Source organism: Prenolepis imparis, unplaced genomic scaffold (genome assembly GCF_030444845.1).
Source record: "Prenolepis imparis isolate NDT839.2.m4 unplaced genomic scaffold, iyPreImpa1.0 SCAF_98, whole genome shotgun sequence".
Taxonomy (NCBI): domain Eukaryota; kingdom Metazoa; phylum Arthropoda; class Insecta; order Hymenoptera; family Formicidae; genus Prenolepis; species Prenolepis imparis.
The window spans coordinates 93,107-110,534 of record NW_028141256.1 but is presented as its reverse complement, the minus strand read 5'-3'; the positions used below and the strand labels follow the sequence as shown (position 1 = coordinate 110,534).

Below are 17,428 nucleotides of genomic sequence, written 5' to 3'. Positions count from 1 at the left end.
CTTTTACTTCTGTTGCTACGTCTGTCAATCTCAACGTCGCTGGTCTGTAACTAGTATTTTTTACAACTTTCGATCTATATACTCACAAAGCACAAATAAAGTATGTATATTATTGTGTAGAAAAACGCATTGCTACATAAATTATAATCAATATTTTTATTTCAAAAATTGAAAAACCCATTTAGAAATAAAAAAGTGAAAAGAATGAACCTAACACAGGACCTCTATATGTGAGATACGCTTGAGTGTTCTAGATCACAATTATTTTTAGTGAATGATATGATATTAAGTTAGAGAACTGATTGATAGATCTTTAGCATATGAAACTATATTGGTAAAAATTAAAACTTATGATTCATGACGCAAGCGAAATCACTGATAAATTTTCACTTTTCACGTTTTCATTCTAACAAAAAAATTACATGATTGATACCTTTTACATAAGACGATTTTAGAACCATCGCATAAACTTCTAAAACGGCAAATACAATGAGAATTATTTGTGCATCCTGCACATTTTATGTATGTACTTATCATATGTACATTTTGTATACATCTTATGTACATTATATGTATATACATGGCATGTACTTTAATGTATTGCCACAATTATGTGCACATATGTATATACGTGGTATGTACGTTAATGTATATCCAAATGATGTATATACACAGTATATACATGGTATGTATTTTAATGTATTGCCACAATTATATACATATATGTATATACATGGCATGTACGTTAACGTATATCCAAATTATATATATACACAGTATATACATGGCATGTACTTTAATGTATTGCCACAATTATGTACATATATGTATATACATGGCATGTACTTTAATGTATATCCAAATTATGTGCACGAATGTATATACATGGCATGTACTTTAATGTATTGCCACAATTATGTACATATATGTATATACATGGCATGTACTTTAATGTATATCCAAATTATGTGCACGTATGTATATACATGGTATGTACTTTAATGTATTACCACAATTATGTACATAATGTATATACATGGCATGTACTTTAATGTATATCCAAATTATGTGCACGAATGTATATACATGGTATGTACTTTAATGTATTACCACAATTATGTACATATATGTATATACATGGTATGTACTTTAATGTATATCCAAATTATGTATATACATAGTATGTACTTTAAAGTATTGCACCAATTATGTACATATATGTATATACATGGCATGTACTTTAATGCATATACAAATTATGTGCACAAATGTATATACATGGTATGTACTTTAATGTATTGCCACAATTATATACATATATGTATATACATGGCATGTACGTTAACGTATATCCAAATTATATATATACATAGTATATACATGGCATGTACTTTAATGTATTGCCACAATTATGTACATATATGTATATACATGGCATGTACGTTAACGTATATCCAAATTATATATATACATAGTATATACATGGCATGTACTTTAATGTATTGCCACAATTATGTACATATATGTATATACATGGCATGTACGTTAATGTATATCCAAATTATGTATATGAGATGTATATACATAGTACATACAAGATAATTTTTTCATATTATGAAGAAAAAATGCATATACATAGCATATCCGAGGTTATGTGGGTAGTACTCCGAATGACCAAACATCGCTCTGAGAAGTAAATATTCCGTTCGCTAGGGATTCCGGTGCCATCCAGCGAACAGGAAGCAGACCTTCACCTTCCTAAAATAAAATTTTAACAAAGATAAATATCTTATTCTAATTATCCATTTTTGCAATAAGTATTTTTAAGCAAGAAACTAATATTTTGCATTATACATTTTGTTTACTAATATTTTGCATTATACATTATATACATATATATTGGAGAAATATATACAAAAATATATGCATAGTCTTCATTTTTCTTAAATTCTATATATATATATATATATATTTTATTAAAGATATATATAATATTATAAAAAGCTATTACAATAGAAAAACACTTTCAAAAAGTTTCATCTTTTTTTATTAATTATATCTACCTTGCGGTAATAGTCATTTCTGTAAATATCTCTAGCAAGTCCGAAATCACCGATTTTGACAATACGATTCTCACGATCTCTCGCAGACACTAAACAATTTCGGCACGCGAGATCTCTATGCACAAAGCGCAGCTCTTCTAAATAGCAACAGCCTCGCGCAACATCTTCGCACATAGCGAGCAAGTCTTGTAGACGCAAAGCGTGTAAATCAGAAGGTTGTAATATTCGAAACTCTCTCAAATATTTTAGCAGATCAGTTTCCATTAATTCCAACACGAGTAATGGAGAATCCTCGTCTAAGCAGACAGCTAGTAATCTTAACACATGTTCATGTCTAAAGTGACTCATAAGCTTAGCTTCTTGCAAGAATTTCTTTTTTTCTTCGACAGAAGCACACTTTTCTAACATTTTTATGGCAACGGATGTCTCTGATCCCGGTTCTTCTAAATCCTTGACATTCCCTTGGTACACCTGCGAAATATTGAAAATTAATGTAACTTTTATTAAATAAGAAAAGATAATTTAATTTTATATAACATTATACATATATATTTTAATTTATTTTCAATAATTCAACGATAAAAAATAAAGTGCATATGTATGTCTCATGAAAATTAGTGTATTACTATTTCTTTTAGAAAGTTGATTTATATATCCGAAAAAATTGTATTCTCATCTTAAGTATATGTCACTTATCTTTATAATATCTTCCAATAAAATAAGCGCTAAAAAGATTCTCTTAATTTAGGAGAGAAAATCTCTAAAGAGATATTCTTTACATACAAGAATATATACTTGATGAGATGTCTTTTTATCCGTGTATTATTAAAATGATTAATCGATATAACAAAAAACAGTCTTACAAATGGACATTTGTTACTTATTACATGTATATTTAAATGTTTCACATATAATTGAATATATGTTTTATGTGTTTGACATAGTTAAATACACATTTTTGCTTATTATGTTATTATTTTTAATATTAATTGTAAACTTATAAATTTATTATAAATTTAAATAATTTTATTTTATTAATTTTTATTTTAAATTTATTATTAATTTATTATATTTATTTATTGCGGCGCTGAAGTTGCAAAAGAAATTGAAAATATATTCTCAATTTAAAAAATGGAAATATTCTTATCTATTAAGAAGACTTATTAATGCATTTCAAGAAAACAATTTTTTCGGTGTAAGATTGACTAAGAAATGTGTATTTCTCATTTCTACATCTAAACATTAATGACTTAAAATATGACGTTACGAAAAATTTACCAATCCGAATGCGCCGCTGCCAAGGAGTTTCGTTAGTGTGATTTGCTCACGTCTGATTTTAGTCAGCATAAATTTATTTGGATTATAATGCAACGCAGGACTGTATAACGCATTATGCTGAACGTTTCCGATAAGTACCTCATGTAGAATCCTAGTCAAAACTTGCTCGTTATCTTCTTTGCGTTGTCGGTATACTGTTATATAAAGTTATAATATATTTAAATAATATTATGCATTGCAAATTTTAAATTTTGCTCTTTAAACAAATAAGTTATTATGTAAGATGTGATTTGCCAGTCGAATTTTTAAAACAAGGTTAAGAATATTTATTGACCAACACTGGCTAAGACTAATTCTTATATTATAAGACTTTATTTTGGGAACAATCTCAATTCGAGATTTATTTCCCGAATCCCCTCTAACCCCCTTAAAGAATTATAGGCGAGAAAAATATAGATCCGAAAGTCGCTGAATCGGGAACACGAGACCTTTCGCTTGCCGGGCGACTGCTCTCACCAACTGATAGTTGATTGGAATTGTTTATCAAGGCAGAGAAAAGTATAGAATCGAAGGGTCTGAATAGCTCAGTTGGTGAGAGCAGTCGCCCGGCAAGCGAAAGGTCTCGGGTTCGTTTCCCGATTCAGCGACTTTCGGATCTATATTTTTCTCGCCTATAATTCTGAAAGGGGGTTAGGGGGGATTCGGGAAATAAATCTCGAATTGAGATTATTCTCAAAATAAAGTCTTATAATATAAGAATTAGTCTTAGCCAGTGTTGGTCAATAAATATTCTTAACCTTGTTTTAAATAAGTTAATGTTTTTTGAAAAATCTCTCCACTTATTACATTAATCATAATTTGTAATTTAAAAAATGTGTATCAAATATACTTACAACAATAAATAAAGTAGGAGATGCAGATTACAATAACGATAGCAGCAAGGCTTAACATCAATGTTAGATTATATTGCGTAGCTCGAATTATCGAATCGTCACCTTTGTTACATAAAAATATAGTATTAATTTTTTTGTTTTATTTGAATATTTCTACTTATAATTTTATCATTAAAAATATTTTATTCTTAAAATTATGTAATTCATTTATATGTATGTAAAATAAACAGATCATATTAAAATATCTACATATTATCATATTTGCTTACCAAGTGTTTCAAAAATAAATCTTTCATCAGATGGCCATGTAAAGTTCTCGTATTCAGGATATGTCAGTATTAAACGAAACTTGTATAAAGTTGCCGGTAGCAAGCTTTTTATATAATACGTTACTGTCTTATTATTCGTCTCAAAATTATCTGCGATTTGCCACTTTTGCATCACATCATTTTTGTATTCCAGTACGTAATGGATCGTCAAATTAACGCTAGGCATCCACGAAATATTCATATTGTTTATGTTAACTCCGCTCAAAGTTATATTGTTCGGTTCCGAGTACGTGTACACGGTTTTGGTCAAACTGTCATTATAGAGATTGGTGAAGTTGGCTGGATACACACGTAAATATACAAAGTATTTCTGTTCTGGCAGCAACGATTGGATTATAGTAAAAAATTTGTTGTCTACTTTATTATTAATAGATGGCTTTTCTATCGGTTGCGTGCTGTTCACCGAGTTAATTGTTTCCCAATATACTCTATAAGTTACTGTCGCACAATTCAGTTTCGTGGGTAGCATCCAATAAACTGCCGCTATAGTCGGCGTCAGAACCTGAACGTTCACATTTTCTGGTGCATTGAGTTTGCTTTCGTTAGTTCTTAGTATGACTTCCGATCGGAATTGCAGGTCCATCGATAATTGATCAGAGTAAAAATTGCTCACAGCTAGCTTCAGCTTGTATTTTGTAAACGGTGATAAATTCTGAATTTCATAATGCCGCTCGTATGTCTGCATATAGAATTCATCGAACTTGTTATTAAGGTTATTATACAAACAGCTTACGTAGGTGATATATTTAATAGTAGGTATGTTGTTTTTGCATTTGTGCTTGCGATTTGGTTTTGTAAAGTTCAAAACAATACTGTGCGCTGTTATTTTTACTATTGTAATATTATAATTCTTTTCATCAGGCGTAAGGCATTCCGTCCGAGGATATGGTTGTAAGGAGGATGATTTACCAAACGATATTAGAGGATTAAAGTAATCCGTGCTGTTTATTATTTGCACGTGTTTAGATGCGTTTTTTTCACTGTCGACAAGTGCATACTTCTTTTTTAAAATATAAAGATAAAAATCTGATGTATTTGCATAAGGTCCACTTAAATAAATGTTTGTTTTATCATTAATAAAATGTGACACAAAGTTTGCGCCCATTTCAGCAGTTGAAATCGAATTGCATTTATTTGTTTTAATGTTCTCCACAATTAATTCAAGGTTTTTTCTCCAGAATATTAGCGGCTCCTCTGTATTTGTGATGTCAAGCTTAATTTGATAAAAAGTTTTAAAAAATGGTGTTTTGTATGGACTACAGGTCATATCGGTTCTTAAAAAAGATTGCACATTTCTTCCGTCAAGATCCGATTTCATTATTACATACTGTATATATGACTCTGCATCTAACCCTTCTATCCAATATAAAAATCTGGAAAATATATATATTATTATATATGTGTATTATAAAACATAATTTTAAACGTGAAGTTAAAAAAATAATAAGCTTAAGTTCTTACAATTTTATGATAAATAATGATTTTATGATTCTTTATATCTTTATTACAAAATCATATTATATTATTGCAAAATTAGAAAATAATATAAATTCTTAAGTGAAAGACACAAAAGTGTTTATTTTTTCAAGTGAATAAAAGTTAACGTACCCCACAGACGGTTGTACAGTAAAATAAAAATAATTTTCTCTGCTCAAAATTTTATCATATTTGATTGTGCCATTTTGCCACATTGTTAAGTCCAGCTTTATAATGGATTTCCCTGAGACGTCATATTCCATCCAATATAGATTTCTTCCTATCCAATCGATGCACAGAGGGTGTGTATTTTTTTTTAAACTAGTTATTATCGTAATATTATTTTTATTCATATCCCCTATCATTAACTCTCGTAGTATATAATCATGCTCATCCAATTGGATCCAATAAATTTTATGTTCTGCTACAGAATAAACCACTTCTATTGCATTAACATTGCTATTAAGGGTAAAGAGATTGACGTATGTTCTTGAATCCAGATCCCATATTGCAATAGTATTATTCACTGCAATCAATAATTGAGGTATCGGATTTTCGTGCGTCGTTGATACGTTCATTAAATCTGTATAAGGACCAGCACCAGCTTTAGTATGCGCTCGTACTCGATAATAGTACGTTGTATTAGGTTTTAGATTATATTCTGTGCACTCCATTGTAGTTAAAATAGTTTTCTCGTCAAAGATTTGAATCTTTTTTAGGTTCTCGATGAACCAACATTGCACTGTATATCCTTGTATCACTTTATTTTCAAGTGTAGGTTGATTCCACCTGTTAGATAAAATTTAGCCTTTTCATATTTAATAAATTTTTAACAGTATCAATATTTTTATATTTCTATGTTAAATTTTAGAGAAAAAAAGGATATAGACTAAAAACTTAGATTCTTCACCTGAATGTCACAGAAATGTTGATTTTTTCATTTAGAAATCCATTGAACTCTACGAATGTTCTTGGCTCGCTCGGAATTTTTCCTAGAGATTTTAAGATGGTACATATTTATATGTATGTTGAAGTTGATTATCTCGGTAAATTAAAAAAAAAAAATAATAATTTAACGTGCAACGAAAATAAAGAAAGAAGAAAAAAAATTAATGATATAAAACAAACAAGAAAAATAATGAAATTGATAGTGTTATCTAAATTTTGCTTTATTTTACATACAGAGTCTACATTGTGTCTCTCTTTTCGACAGAATGCATTTTATATTATCCTTGTTATTAGAAAATAGTTTAATATTTTTTTTTTATAATTTTTACTCTCTCTTGAATTTACATTTTGCTTACAACTTGTAAATTTTTTGTAAATTTTTTATTAACGTTTCATATATTCATTGCATCTTACCAATAGATTCTGGGTTCATGGACATATTTGCAAATGTAACTTCATCTACTTCATTGACTTCACTTCTTATAGTCACGCTTTCAGAATAATTCTGATCCGGCTGGAGATTTTGTAAAATGAGATAATTGTTGTTTTCGGGCATTGGAATATCCTTAATAAAATATAACATATAAAAAAAATAAGTTAGACAGCTAGGCCAGAAATTCTACGGTATCATTAATGATAAATAAAATAGTATATATAAAAATATATATAAATAAGATTACCATAAAAAATAACATCGTATGTCAAAATAAATAAAATAAGCATAAAATTTGTTGTTTTGTAATAATTTTAGCTTGATATTTTATAATTCCATTTCTCATTTATAATGCGTTAAATATTATGTAATTTTATTTCTAAAATATTTATTCTTATTATTTTTCATTATATTTTCTTGCGAAATATCAAACATGATTCTTGTATTAAAAAGAAACTCACGCAGAATAGGCAGAATAAGGATTATTTAATAAGAATTCATAATTGTTTCTTTTTTAATAAATGTTATATGAAAATGTTACTCTCTTCGATTCTTGAAGCGATTTTGCTGATAGTTAATGTTCATGATTTAGTTTTTTTGCGATTGTTAGTTAACTTTTTAAAATAAGTGAGTTTATTTTGTAATAATCCGTATGTTTTAATTAAAATTTCGATATAATAACGTTTGTATTTCAAGAATAAAAATGTTTAAAATATTTTCATTTATGTGCAAGTGTGTGATTATAGAAATTATATTAATTTTTGTACTTAAAATCTTGTCGAAATTCTTTTTGATTATGGTTTTATCTTTTAACCCAAACAAATTCTGGAAAACCTGATACCAAAAACTTTCGATTGACTTTACCACGATATATAAGAATATATATGGCTATATAAATATGGCTATATAAATGGATATACTATGAATATTATATACATACATCAATAAATTTAAACACGGATAGCTGGTTATTGCTATTACGTATATTGTCCATTTAACTATTGGCCCTATAAAGTTAACTGATACAATTTGAATTTTATTATACCAATATAGTCGACATTTCTTTATATGTATATAGGACAAATGCAACTATCCTTGATACATCAAAATGACGCTGTCACTTTGAATTAATTTAGTTAAATAAGAATTAATTTACAAGTCTTATTATATCATTAAATAATTATAATTATTTAATAAGGTAAATTAGTTTTTATTACAAATTGATGAAAAATCACATGAAACTCAATTCAAGTGTCATATATATATATATATATATATATATATATATATATATATATATATGTTTATGTGTGTGTGTATGTATGAATGTATGTATCAAAATAGTGAAAAATTAACAGAACATCTCATTAATATTAATAATTATTATTCTTAAAAATAGGAATAGAAACACAAACATAATACAGTCAAATTTTAATATTTCGTCATAATTAAGTTTAACTATATTATACATCCATTTAAAAACAAAATAAAATTTTCAAGCTTTATTTATCCTTTCTCATTGCATTATACTTTTTAGTTTTATGTATAGTTTTATTTTATTATACATTTTGTAGTAATATACTATATTACACATGAGTTTGAGTTACTCAAATAAACTGCACAATTACTTGTAATAACATTTAATTGTTTTTTAATAGGGCAAAAAAAATTTCTTACTTGCGTAAAAAGATTGTCCGGGACGGTATGATTCTTTGTCAAAATCGCAATAGCTGCTTTCACCAGCATTAAACATTTCAATAAAACGCATAATCTCATCTTAAAGATAATAATTACTTCCTTCGGTGAATGTTGGCGCTCAATTTTTAGTCACCAGTATTGATTTTCTTTTTATTCTATGGATGATTCAGATTTGATCTAATCGACTCGATACTTTATTATGAATCGATGAATTCTTTAGAATCTAGTTTCCGAACCGCGTTACTGTCTTCCAATATTACATTTTAATATATCTTTTTATAATCAATCACAATATATATATCTTAGATCATATGAAGGAATTTTTAGTAAATAGTAATTTTTATAATTTTTCGATGGGAACCAATAACAGCACGAAGCAACACGTATTCACTTGATTGTATCGAAGATAATAATATATTTTTGTTGTAATTTCTTTTAATATTTCGTAAAAAGATAATCAATAAAAAGATAATGGAACAATTTATAAGCAATCCAAAAATTATAGAATTTTATATTTTCTATCACTTTCACCGCTATTCAAGCATAAAAATATTATCCACATTGAGATATTTGTCATTTCTTGTTTCACTAAAAATATAAAAAATTATGATTACTTTTTCTATGCATATTGTATACTGTATACTATGCATGTTTTTAGAATCCACTATTTGTGCATATTGATGTGTGATGTTTATATGACAGTATATTATTTGAATCAAATAACGCGCAACATTGTCTTTTCTCGTGGCAATCGCAATCATAACTGACTCCGCAGACTAGACCGATCTGATCATGCTTTATTTGCTGCCCTCTGTTTATGATTCATTTCTCTCTGCTTGATCGATGATACTCACAATCAGTGTTTCTTCCAACAGTTACTTATTCCAACAGTTTTCACGAATAATTATATTCTATATATATATATATATATATATATATATATATATATATATATCCTATATGAGGCTCATTTTTATAGTAGGGTCCGGTTTGAAATAAAAAAAAGATCTTAACATATAAAAATAATTTATTATAATCAAAAACTTCTACAAACTTACTTTATTGCAATAAATTTTGTGTTCTGTTATCGAACAAGCGAATTCAAACATCGTATTAAAATAATGATTAAAGAGATTAACGTAGGTTCTTAAATGCAGATCCCATTTGAATACTTTTATGCAATACAATCAATAATTAAGGTATTGGATTTTCGTGCGTCGTTGATACGTTCATTAAATCCGTATAAACGTCTTAAATAGCTGATTTCTGTCAAAAAAATATTAATGAAACGGTAATTTGTTAGTTAAATTTTGAAATAATAATATATTAAAAATATTAAGAAAGTAAAATATGTTGTAAAATAATAATATATATTCTTTTTCATTTGATCGCTTTTCTACTTGAAAGTTTTGAAAATTGCGAAATTTAATTACGCTTATATTATTGTTTTTGATACAATCGAATATACTACACTCGTTACATTGTACATTGAGTTTAATCGAAGAAAATATACTATATAGTTTTATAGCTTGATTATATAAATCATTATAATCGATCTTGAAATAGTTTTATCAACTAAGAGTTTTATTAAGTAAGAGAAAACTCAAAATTTATCGAGATACATGGAGGAACATCAATTCGATTAGTGGTATTTAAATCATTGTGAAGATTACATGGAACATTGGTCATAGTCGAGAATCGTATGAAAGCCGATCGAGTATAAAAATATCTACAAGAAGAGAAAATTGTTATGTTAGAAACGTTACAAACATTATGTGTTTTACTAAAACTGTTAACGCAAACGAGAATGACCATAACGTTTTCGTCAAGGAAATCTAGGGATTCTGGAGGATCTTTGAAACTTCGGTCCAAGAAGTTACGAAGAAAAGTATTCTCGTATACTCTAATTTATATACTTTACACAAATAAAACATTTTTTTCATGGAGAAAATTGAATGTTATATATTGCAGATAATACACTATTTGTGTAATTAAAACTATATAATACGTAAAACAAAAGAGAGTTTCAATTAAATAAAAATGTATATAAAGTTTATTAATTTTACATCACACATTCAAAAATCAATGTTATGTAATCAAATTAAAACTTAAAATTAAATTTAATTCAGACGATATATTAAAATTATTAAACAATATGTATTATTATAATATAATTGTTAGATTTAAAAGAAAGAATTTAAAAAATTAATGATTTCATTCATTTCATTTTTTTTTTGTTACTTAATAAGTTTGTGATACATTTACATAAATTGTTTGTAATATCTAAAACATTTTTATTTCTCAAGATATGTTTAAATTTACTAATTTTTATTTAAAACTTGCACGGTAATTTATTTTTCATTTAACGAAATTTATATAGAAAATCAGAAAGTTAAAATAATTCGCATGCTCAACGGCTACTAAACATCGAAGTGAAAGATTGGTGCAGTTGAACTTCGAATTGGGGACAATTAATCAATCTATGAATAATATGCGCAATAAGCTGTCACTTTTGCTATATGTGAGAATTTATATACACTATTTATCACTTAATGTATATATATATAGGTATATATATATGTTATATATATGTGTTATATATGTATGTACATATTTTTATCAGTCATAAATCAAAAGTTTATAGCATTATGCTATCCAGAAAATTCGTTTGCATTAAAAAATATTTCATAAGATGTTTTTAAATACAGGAATTTATAAAATTTTTATGATCATGAAGAAAATGATAATAAAAATATATATATCTTATATATATGTTAAAATATAAACATTATAGAAATTTTAGTGATAACAAACGCACTCGTGAAAAAGAAAGTCAAGTTAAGATAGAGTTACTTATTAGAAGAAATTAATTAATTAATTTGAAACTAATATAAAAACTGAATAATGAGACAAAAATTCTTTCAACAATCGAAGAAAGTCAAGCCATGATTTGTTTACTCCCATGATTTATTTACTAAGAAAAATAGTTTTTACTTAAAGAAAAAATAGAGAAAAAAATGCCTTACCTATTTAAAGTTTTAAATAAACATGCAATGCCATAATGAGATAAGTTGGAATCGTTTTTCAAGAAGTCATTTGATTCTTCTCTGAGATAACATCTATGCAACTAGCGAATTTACGGAGTACCGAATTCTCTACCACTTTCTAATAAAGCATTGACTTGGCCTAATTAAAAAACGTTTGTCATTTTCGTGCTATGATACTGAATTAATATAATAGAAAATAAAACTTTAATCTCCAAATTGATATACTTTTTCTTTATCATTCGGTAAATTCTTTAAAGCTAATTTACGAATAGCAAGTTATATCTTTCTCTTACGTAATAAGATTTCCCTTTGTGACAGATCAGGATGCATCTGCATTCGAGCAGTTATACAACTTCTAGTAAATATATAGTTTATTACGCATCTTTGAAAAATAAATATAAATTATGAAATGACAATGACCAATTCACATACTGATATATATATATATATATACATATATATATATATATATATATATATATATATATATATATATAAACGTATAATACTGACAGTATAATTTCAAATATCTCATAGATGTAAAACTCAACGTTTCTTCTTAACATACACATATACAAACAATTAATTAATTGCCGGCTATATAATAATCATTGATGCGTCGGATCCAGTATTGCGTCTTCTGTGTGGCTTCTTAAAGCTATAATATTGTTCAGACAAAATTTAAAGTTTGGTCTGTCATTTGCTGCACTCCAGCAACGCTGCATTAGTTGATATGACGAGGATGGACAGTTGAGAGGCATCTGCAATCTGCCTCCCGCGCGTACATAATCCATCACTTCGAAATTAGTTCTGGTAGAGTAAGGTTGTTCACCTAACGATGTAATCTCCCACATTAGTACACCGAATGACCAAACATCGCTATAAGAAGTAAATATTCCGTTCACTAGGGATTCCTGTGCCATCCAACGAACAGGAAGCAGATCTTCTCCTTCCTAAAATATAATTTCAATAAAGTTAAATCTTCTATTCTAATTATCAATTTTTTAAATAAGTATTCTTAAGCAAAAAACGTTTACTAATATTTTGCATTATACATTATATACATATATATTGGAGAAATATATATAAAAATATATACATGGTCTTCATTTTTCTTAAATTCAATTTGACTTAAAGATATACAATAATATTTTAAAGACGCAACAATAGAAAAATACTTCCAAATAGTTTTATCTGTTTTAATTAATTATATCTACCTTGCGGTAATAGTCATCCCTGTAAATATCTCTGGCAAGTCCGAAATCACCGATTTTGACGATACGATTCTCGCGATCTCTCGCAGACACTAAGCAATTTCGGCACGCGAGATCTCTATGCACAAAACGCAGCTCTTCCAAATAACAACAGCCTCGCGCAACATCTTCGCAAATGGCGAGCAAGTCGTGTAGACGCAAAGCGTGTAAATCAGAAGGTTGGAATATTCGACACTCTCTCAAATATTGTTGCAGATCACTTTCCATTAATTCCAACACGAGTAATGGAAAATCCTCGTCTAAGCAGACAGCTAACAGTCTTAACACATTTTCATGTCTAAAGTGATTCATAAGCCTAGCCTCTTGAAAGAATTTCTTTCTTTCTTCCATGGAAGCACACTTTCCCAACATTTTTATGGCAACGGATGTCTCTGATTTCGGTTTTTCTAAATCCTTGACGTTCCCTTTAAACACCTGCGAAATGTTGAAAATTAATGTAACTTATATTAAAAAAAAAAGATAATTTAAATTCATATAACATTAAACATATATATATTTCGTTTTATTTCAAGTAATTCAACGAAATAGAATAAAATGCATATGCATGTCTAATAAAAATTATTGTATTACTATCTCTTTTAAATCGTTTTTACTCAAATAAACTGCACTATTACTTGTAATAACATTTAATTGTTTTTTAATGAAGCGAAAAAAATCTCTTACCTGCGTGAAAAGGTTGTGCGGAACGGTATGATTCTTTGTCAAAATTGCGATAGCTGCTTTCACCAGCATTAAACTTTTCAATAAAACGCATAATCTCATCTTAAACATAATAATATCTTTCTTTGGTGAATGTTGGCGCTCAATTTTTAATCACCAGTATTGTATTTTTTTTATTCTATGGATGATTCAGATTTGATCTAATTGACTCGATACTTTATTATGTGCTTGATGGAATTCTTTAGAATCTAGTTTGCGAATCGCGTTATTGTCTTCCAATATTACATTTTAATATATCTTTTTATGATTAATCACAATATTCTAGTAAATAGTAATTTTTATAATTTTTCAATGGGAACCAATAACAAAAATAAATACGAAGCGACACGTATTCACTTGATTCTATCGAAAATAATAATATATCTTTGTTGTAATTTCTTTTAATATTTCGTAAAAAGATAATCAATAAAAATATAATCGAACAATTTATAAGCAATCCGAAAATTATAGAATTATTAATTTTCTGTCACTTTCACCGCTATTTACCCATACGGCACAGGACCTTGCAGCAATATTGCAGCAATATTGCAATCTTCCATATTGCAATGCAATATTGCAGCAACATTATTGAAATATAAATATGGAACGTTGCTGCAATAATGCGATAATGATGTTGCAGCAACATTGTAAAATTATATATATATATAAAATTTGAATATTATTAAAAAAATATTTTCAAAAAATCAGTTTATTAATTGCATATATGTATAATATAATGTATGTGCAAATTATAATACCTTCATAAAAAAACGTATTATATACAAGTATTTTAAATTATAAAATATTGCCAACAGTCATACATGTAAAAACTTGTTTATTAGTTTTGTAAAAATTGATACTCAAATTGGCATAATAAACAACTTAAATAGCTTCAACAACAGCACCAGTTCTCGTCCGATCACTGAAGGTTAAGCAGCGTTTGACACGGTTAATACTTGGATGGGTGGTGACCGCTTGTGAATAATAAAATATTAAAATAAGGAATTATTATCAACTTACACACACACATACGCGCGCACGCACACACACACACACACACATACACACACACACACACACATATATATATATATATATATAGTTACTATACACGTTTTTGAAATGTTTTTTATTTTATTTTAGTTGGAACAATAAAATATTTGGTTAATCATATATATTAACCAAATTATTTGGAACGGTTTACCAAACTTTGGTTATGTCAACAAAATTGTTTTTTCAGTGTTATTAGGTGTAGATAGGACAATAGATTGTTAGAATGTAAAAATACCAATTATTATGTCATTACAAAGCATTATAATATATATATTACATTGCAATATTGCTGCAATATTGTATTGCAATATTGCTGAAAGCGGACATTTTACCGTTGCTGCAATATTGCAGCAATGTTGCAGCAACATTTTGCAACATTTCTGCAATCTTGCAATCTTGCAAAGAAATATTTCTGCAATCATCATTGCTGCAGTATTTTTGTGCCGTATGGGTAAGCATATAATATTATCCACGTTGATATTTGTCATATTTTTTGTTTCACTAAAATATACAAAATTATGATTACATTTGTATGCATATTATATACTACGCATGCTTTTAGGATCCACTATATGTGCATATTGTTGTGTGACGTTTATATGACAGTATTTGAATCAATTGACGCGCAACGTTGTCTTTTCTCGTGGCAATCACAATCGTAACTGACTTCGCAGACTAGACTGATCTGATCATGCTTTATTTGCTGCGCTTCGTTTATGATTCATTTCTCACTGCATGATCGACGATACTTACAATCAGTGTTACTCCAACAGTTACTTATTCCAACACAGAGAATATTTTCTTATAATTTACTTTGAAAATCATGGTAATCGTGAGACAATATGGTATGGAAAGAATTTGAAAAATATGCTTGATTAATTTTACTTTACTTTTAGTAAAATTAATCAAACATATTTTATATTTTAATGTAATAGATATTATTATTTTATATTGTGATAAATATTAATCAGAGAAAATATAATATAATTATTCGTGGAAACTGTTCACAGAGAGTTTTAATTTTTTAATTGCACTGCTTTACATTTAAAATTAAAAAATGTTTATATTTACAATCCTCGTGAAAAAAGTAAAAAAAGTGCATAATGTATACCCTATTTAAAATTATATATAGCCTCACATATATCATAGACCATTCTTTAAAGCTTTAAAGGAAACCGTAATTCATTAAGTGATTTTTTAATACATGGAAATGATCATTAAATGCTCTTAATTAATGGTCATATGTTTAAATTAAATGCTTACAAATATTGTCCCGAAGTATAATTAATGCAATAAATAATTGGCAAGTTGTGTTTGCTTGTAGGTATTCTATTCATGTCGATCTATAGTAGCTTTATTCTCTAAATAGGATTGCAAGATAAATTAATTTATGCAAACATATACTATTAAGAAGTAAATTTACTACATCGAAAACATAAAAATAATATCTATATTATTCATAATAAATCTAGGAATTTTTACACTCCAATAAAGCATGCCCACATAACCTCGGATATGCTATGTATATGCATTTTTTCTTCATAATATGAAAAAATTATCTTGTATGTACTATGTATATACATCTCATATACATAATTTGGATATACATTAACGTACATGCCATGTATATACATATATGTACATAATTGTGGCAATACATTAAAGTACATGCCATGTATATACTATGTATATATATAATTTGGATATACGTTAACGTACATGCCATGTATATACATATATGTACATAATTGTGGCAATACATTAAAGTACATGCCATGTATATACTATGTATATATATAATTTGGATATACGTTAACGTACATGCCATGTATATACATATATGTATATAATTGTGGCAATACATTAAAGTACATACCATGTATATACATTTGTGCACATAATTTGTATATGCATTAAAGTACATGCCATGTATATACATATATGTACATAATTGGTGCAATACTTTAAAGTACATACTATGTATATACATAATTTGGATATACATTAAAGTACATACCATGTATATACATATATGTACATAATTGTGGTAATACATTAAAGTACATACCATGTATATACATTCGTGCACATAATTTGGATATACATTAAAGTACATGCCATGTATATACATTATGTACATAATTGTGGTAATACATTAAAGTACATACCATGTATATACATACGTGCACATAATTTGGATATACATTAAAGTACATGCCATGTATATACATATATGT

At 27.4% G+C, this 17,428-nt stretch overlaps 2 protein-coding genes across 2 annotated transcripts; both read right to left on the bottom strand.

Moving 5' to 3' along the window:
- Window positions 1–1,650: 1,650 nt before the first annotated feature.
- On the bottom strand, window positions 1,651–9,860 carry LOC145947538 (proto-oncogene tyrosine-protein kinase ROS-like). Its single transcript, XM_083057321.1, has 9 exons — window positions 9,098–9,860; window positions 7,402–7,552; window positions 6,950–7,031; window positions 6,172–6,828; window positions 4,504–5,936; window positions 4,235–4,336; window positions 3,342–3,535; window positions 2,064–2,534; window positions 1,651–1,758 (listed from the first exon to the last, which is right to left on the bottom strand). The coding sequence occupies exons 1-9, from the start codon at window positions 9,194–9,196 to the stop codon at window positions 1,651–1,653; spliced, it is 3,297 nt and encodes a 1,098-aa protein (XP_082913447.1). The 5' UTR covers window positions 9,197–9,860.
- Window positions 9,861–12,765: 2,905 nt separating this feature from the next.
- LOC145947541 (leukocyte tyrosine kinase receptor-like) lies at window positions 12,766–13,905 on the bottom strand. The gene is made up of 2 exons (XM_083057324.1): window positions 13,383–13,905; window positions 12,766–13,118 (listed from the first exon to the last, which is right to left on the bottom strand). The coding sequence occupies exons 1-2, from the start codon at window positions 13,788–13,790 to the stop codon at window positions 12,774–12,776; spliced, it is 753 nt and encodes a 250-aa protein (XP_082913450.1). The 5' UTR covers window positions 13,791–13,905; the 3' UTR covers window positions 12,766–12,773.
- Between the last annotated feature and the right edge of the window lie 3,523 nt (window positions 13,906–17,428).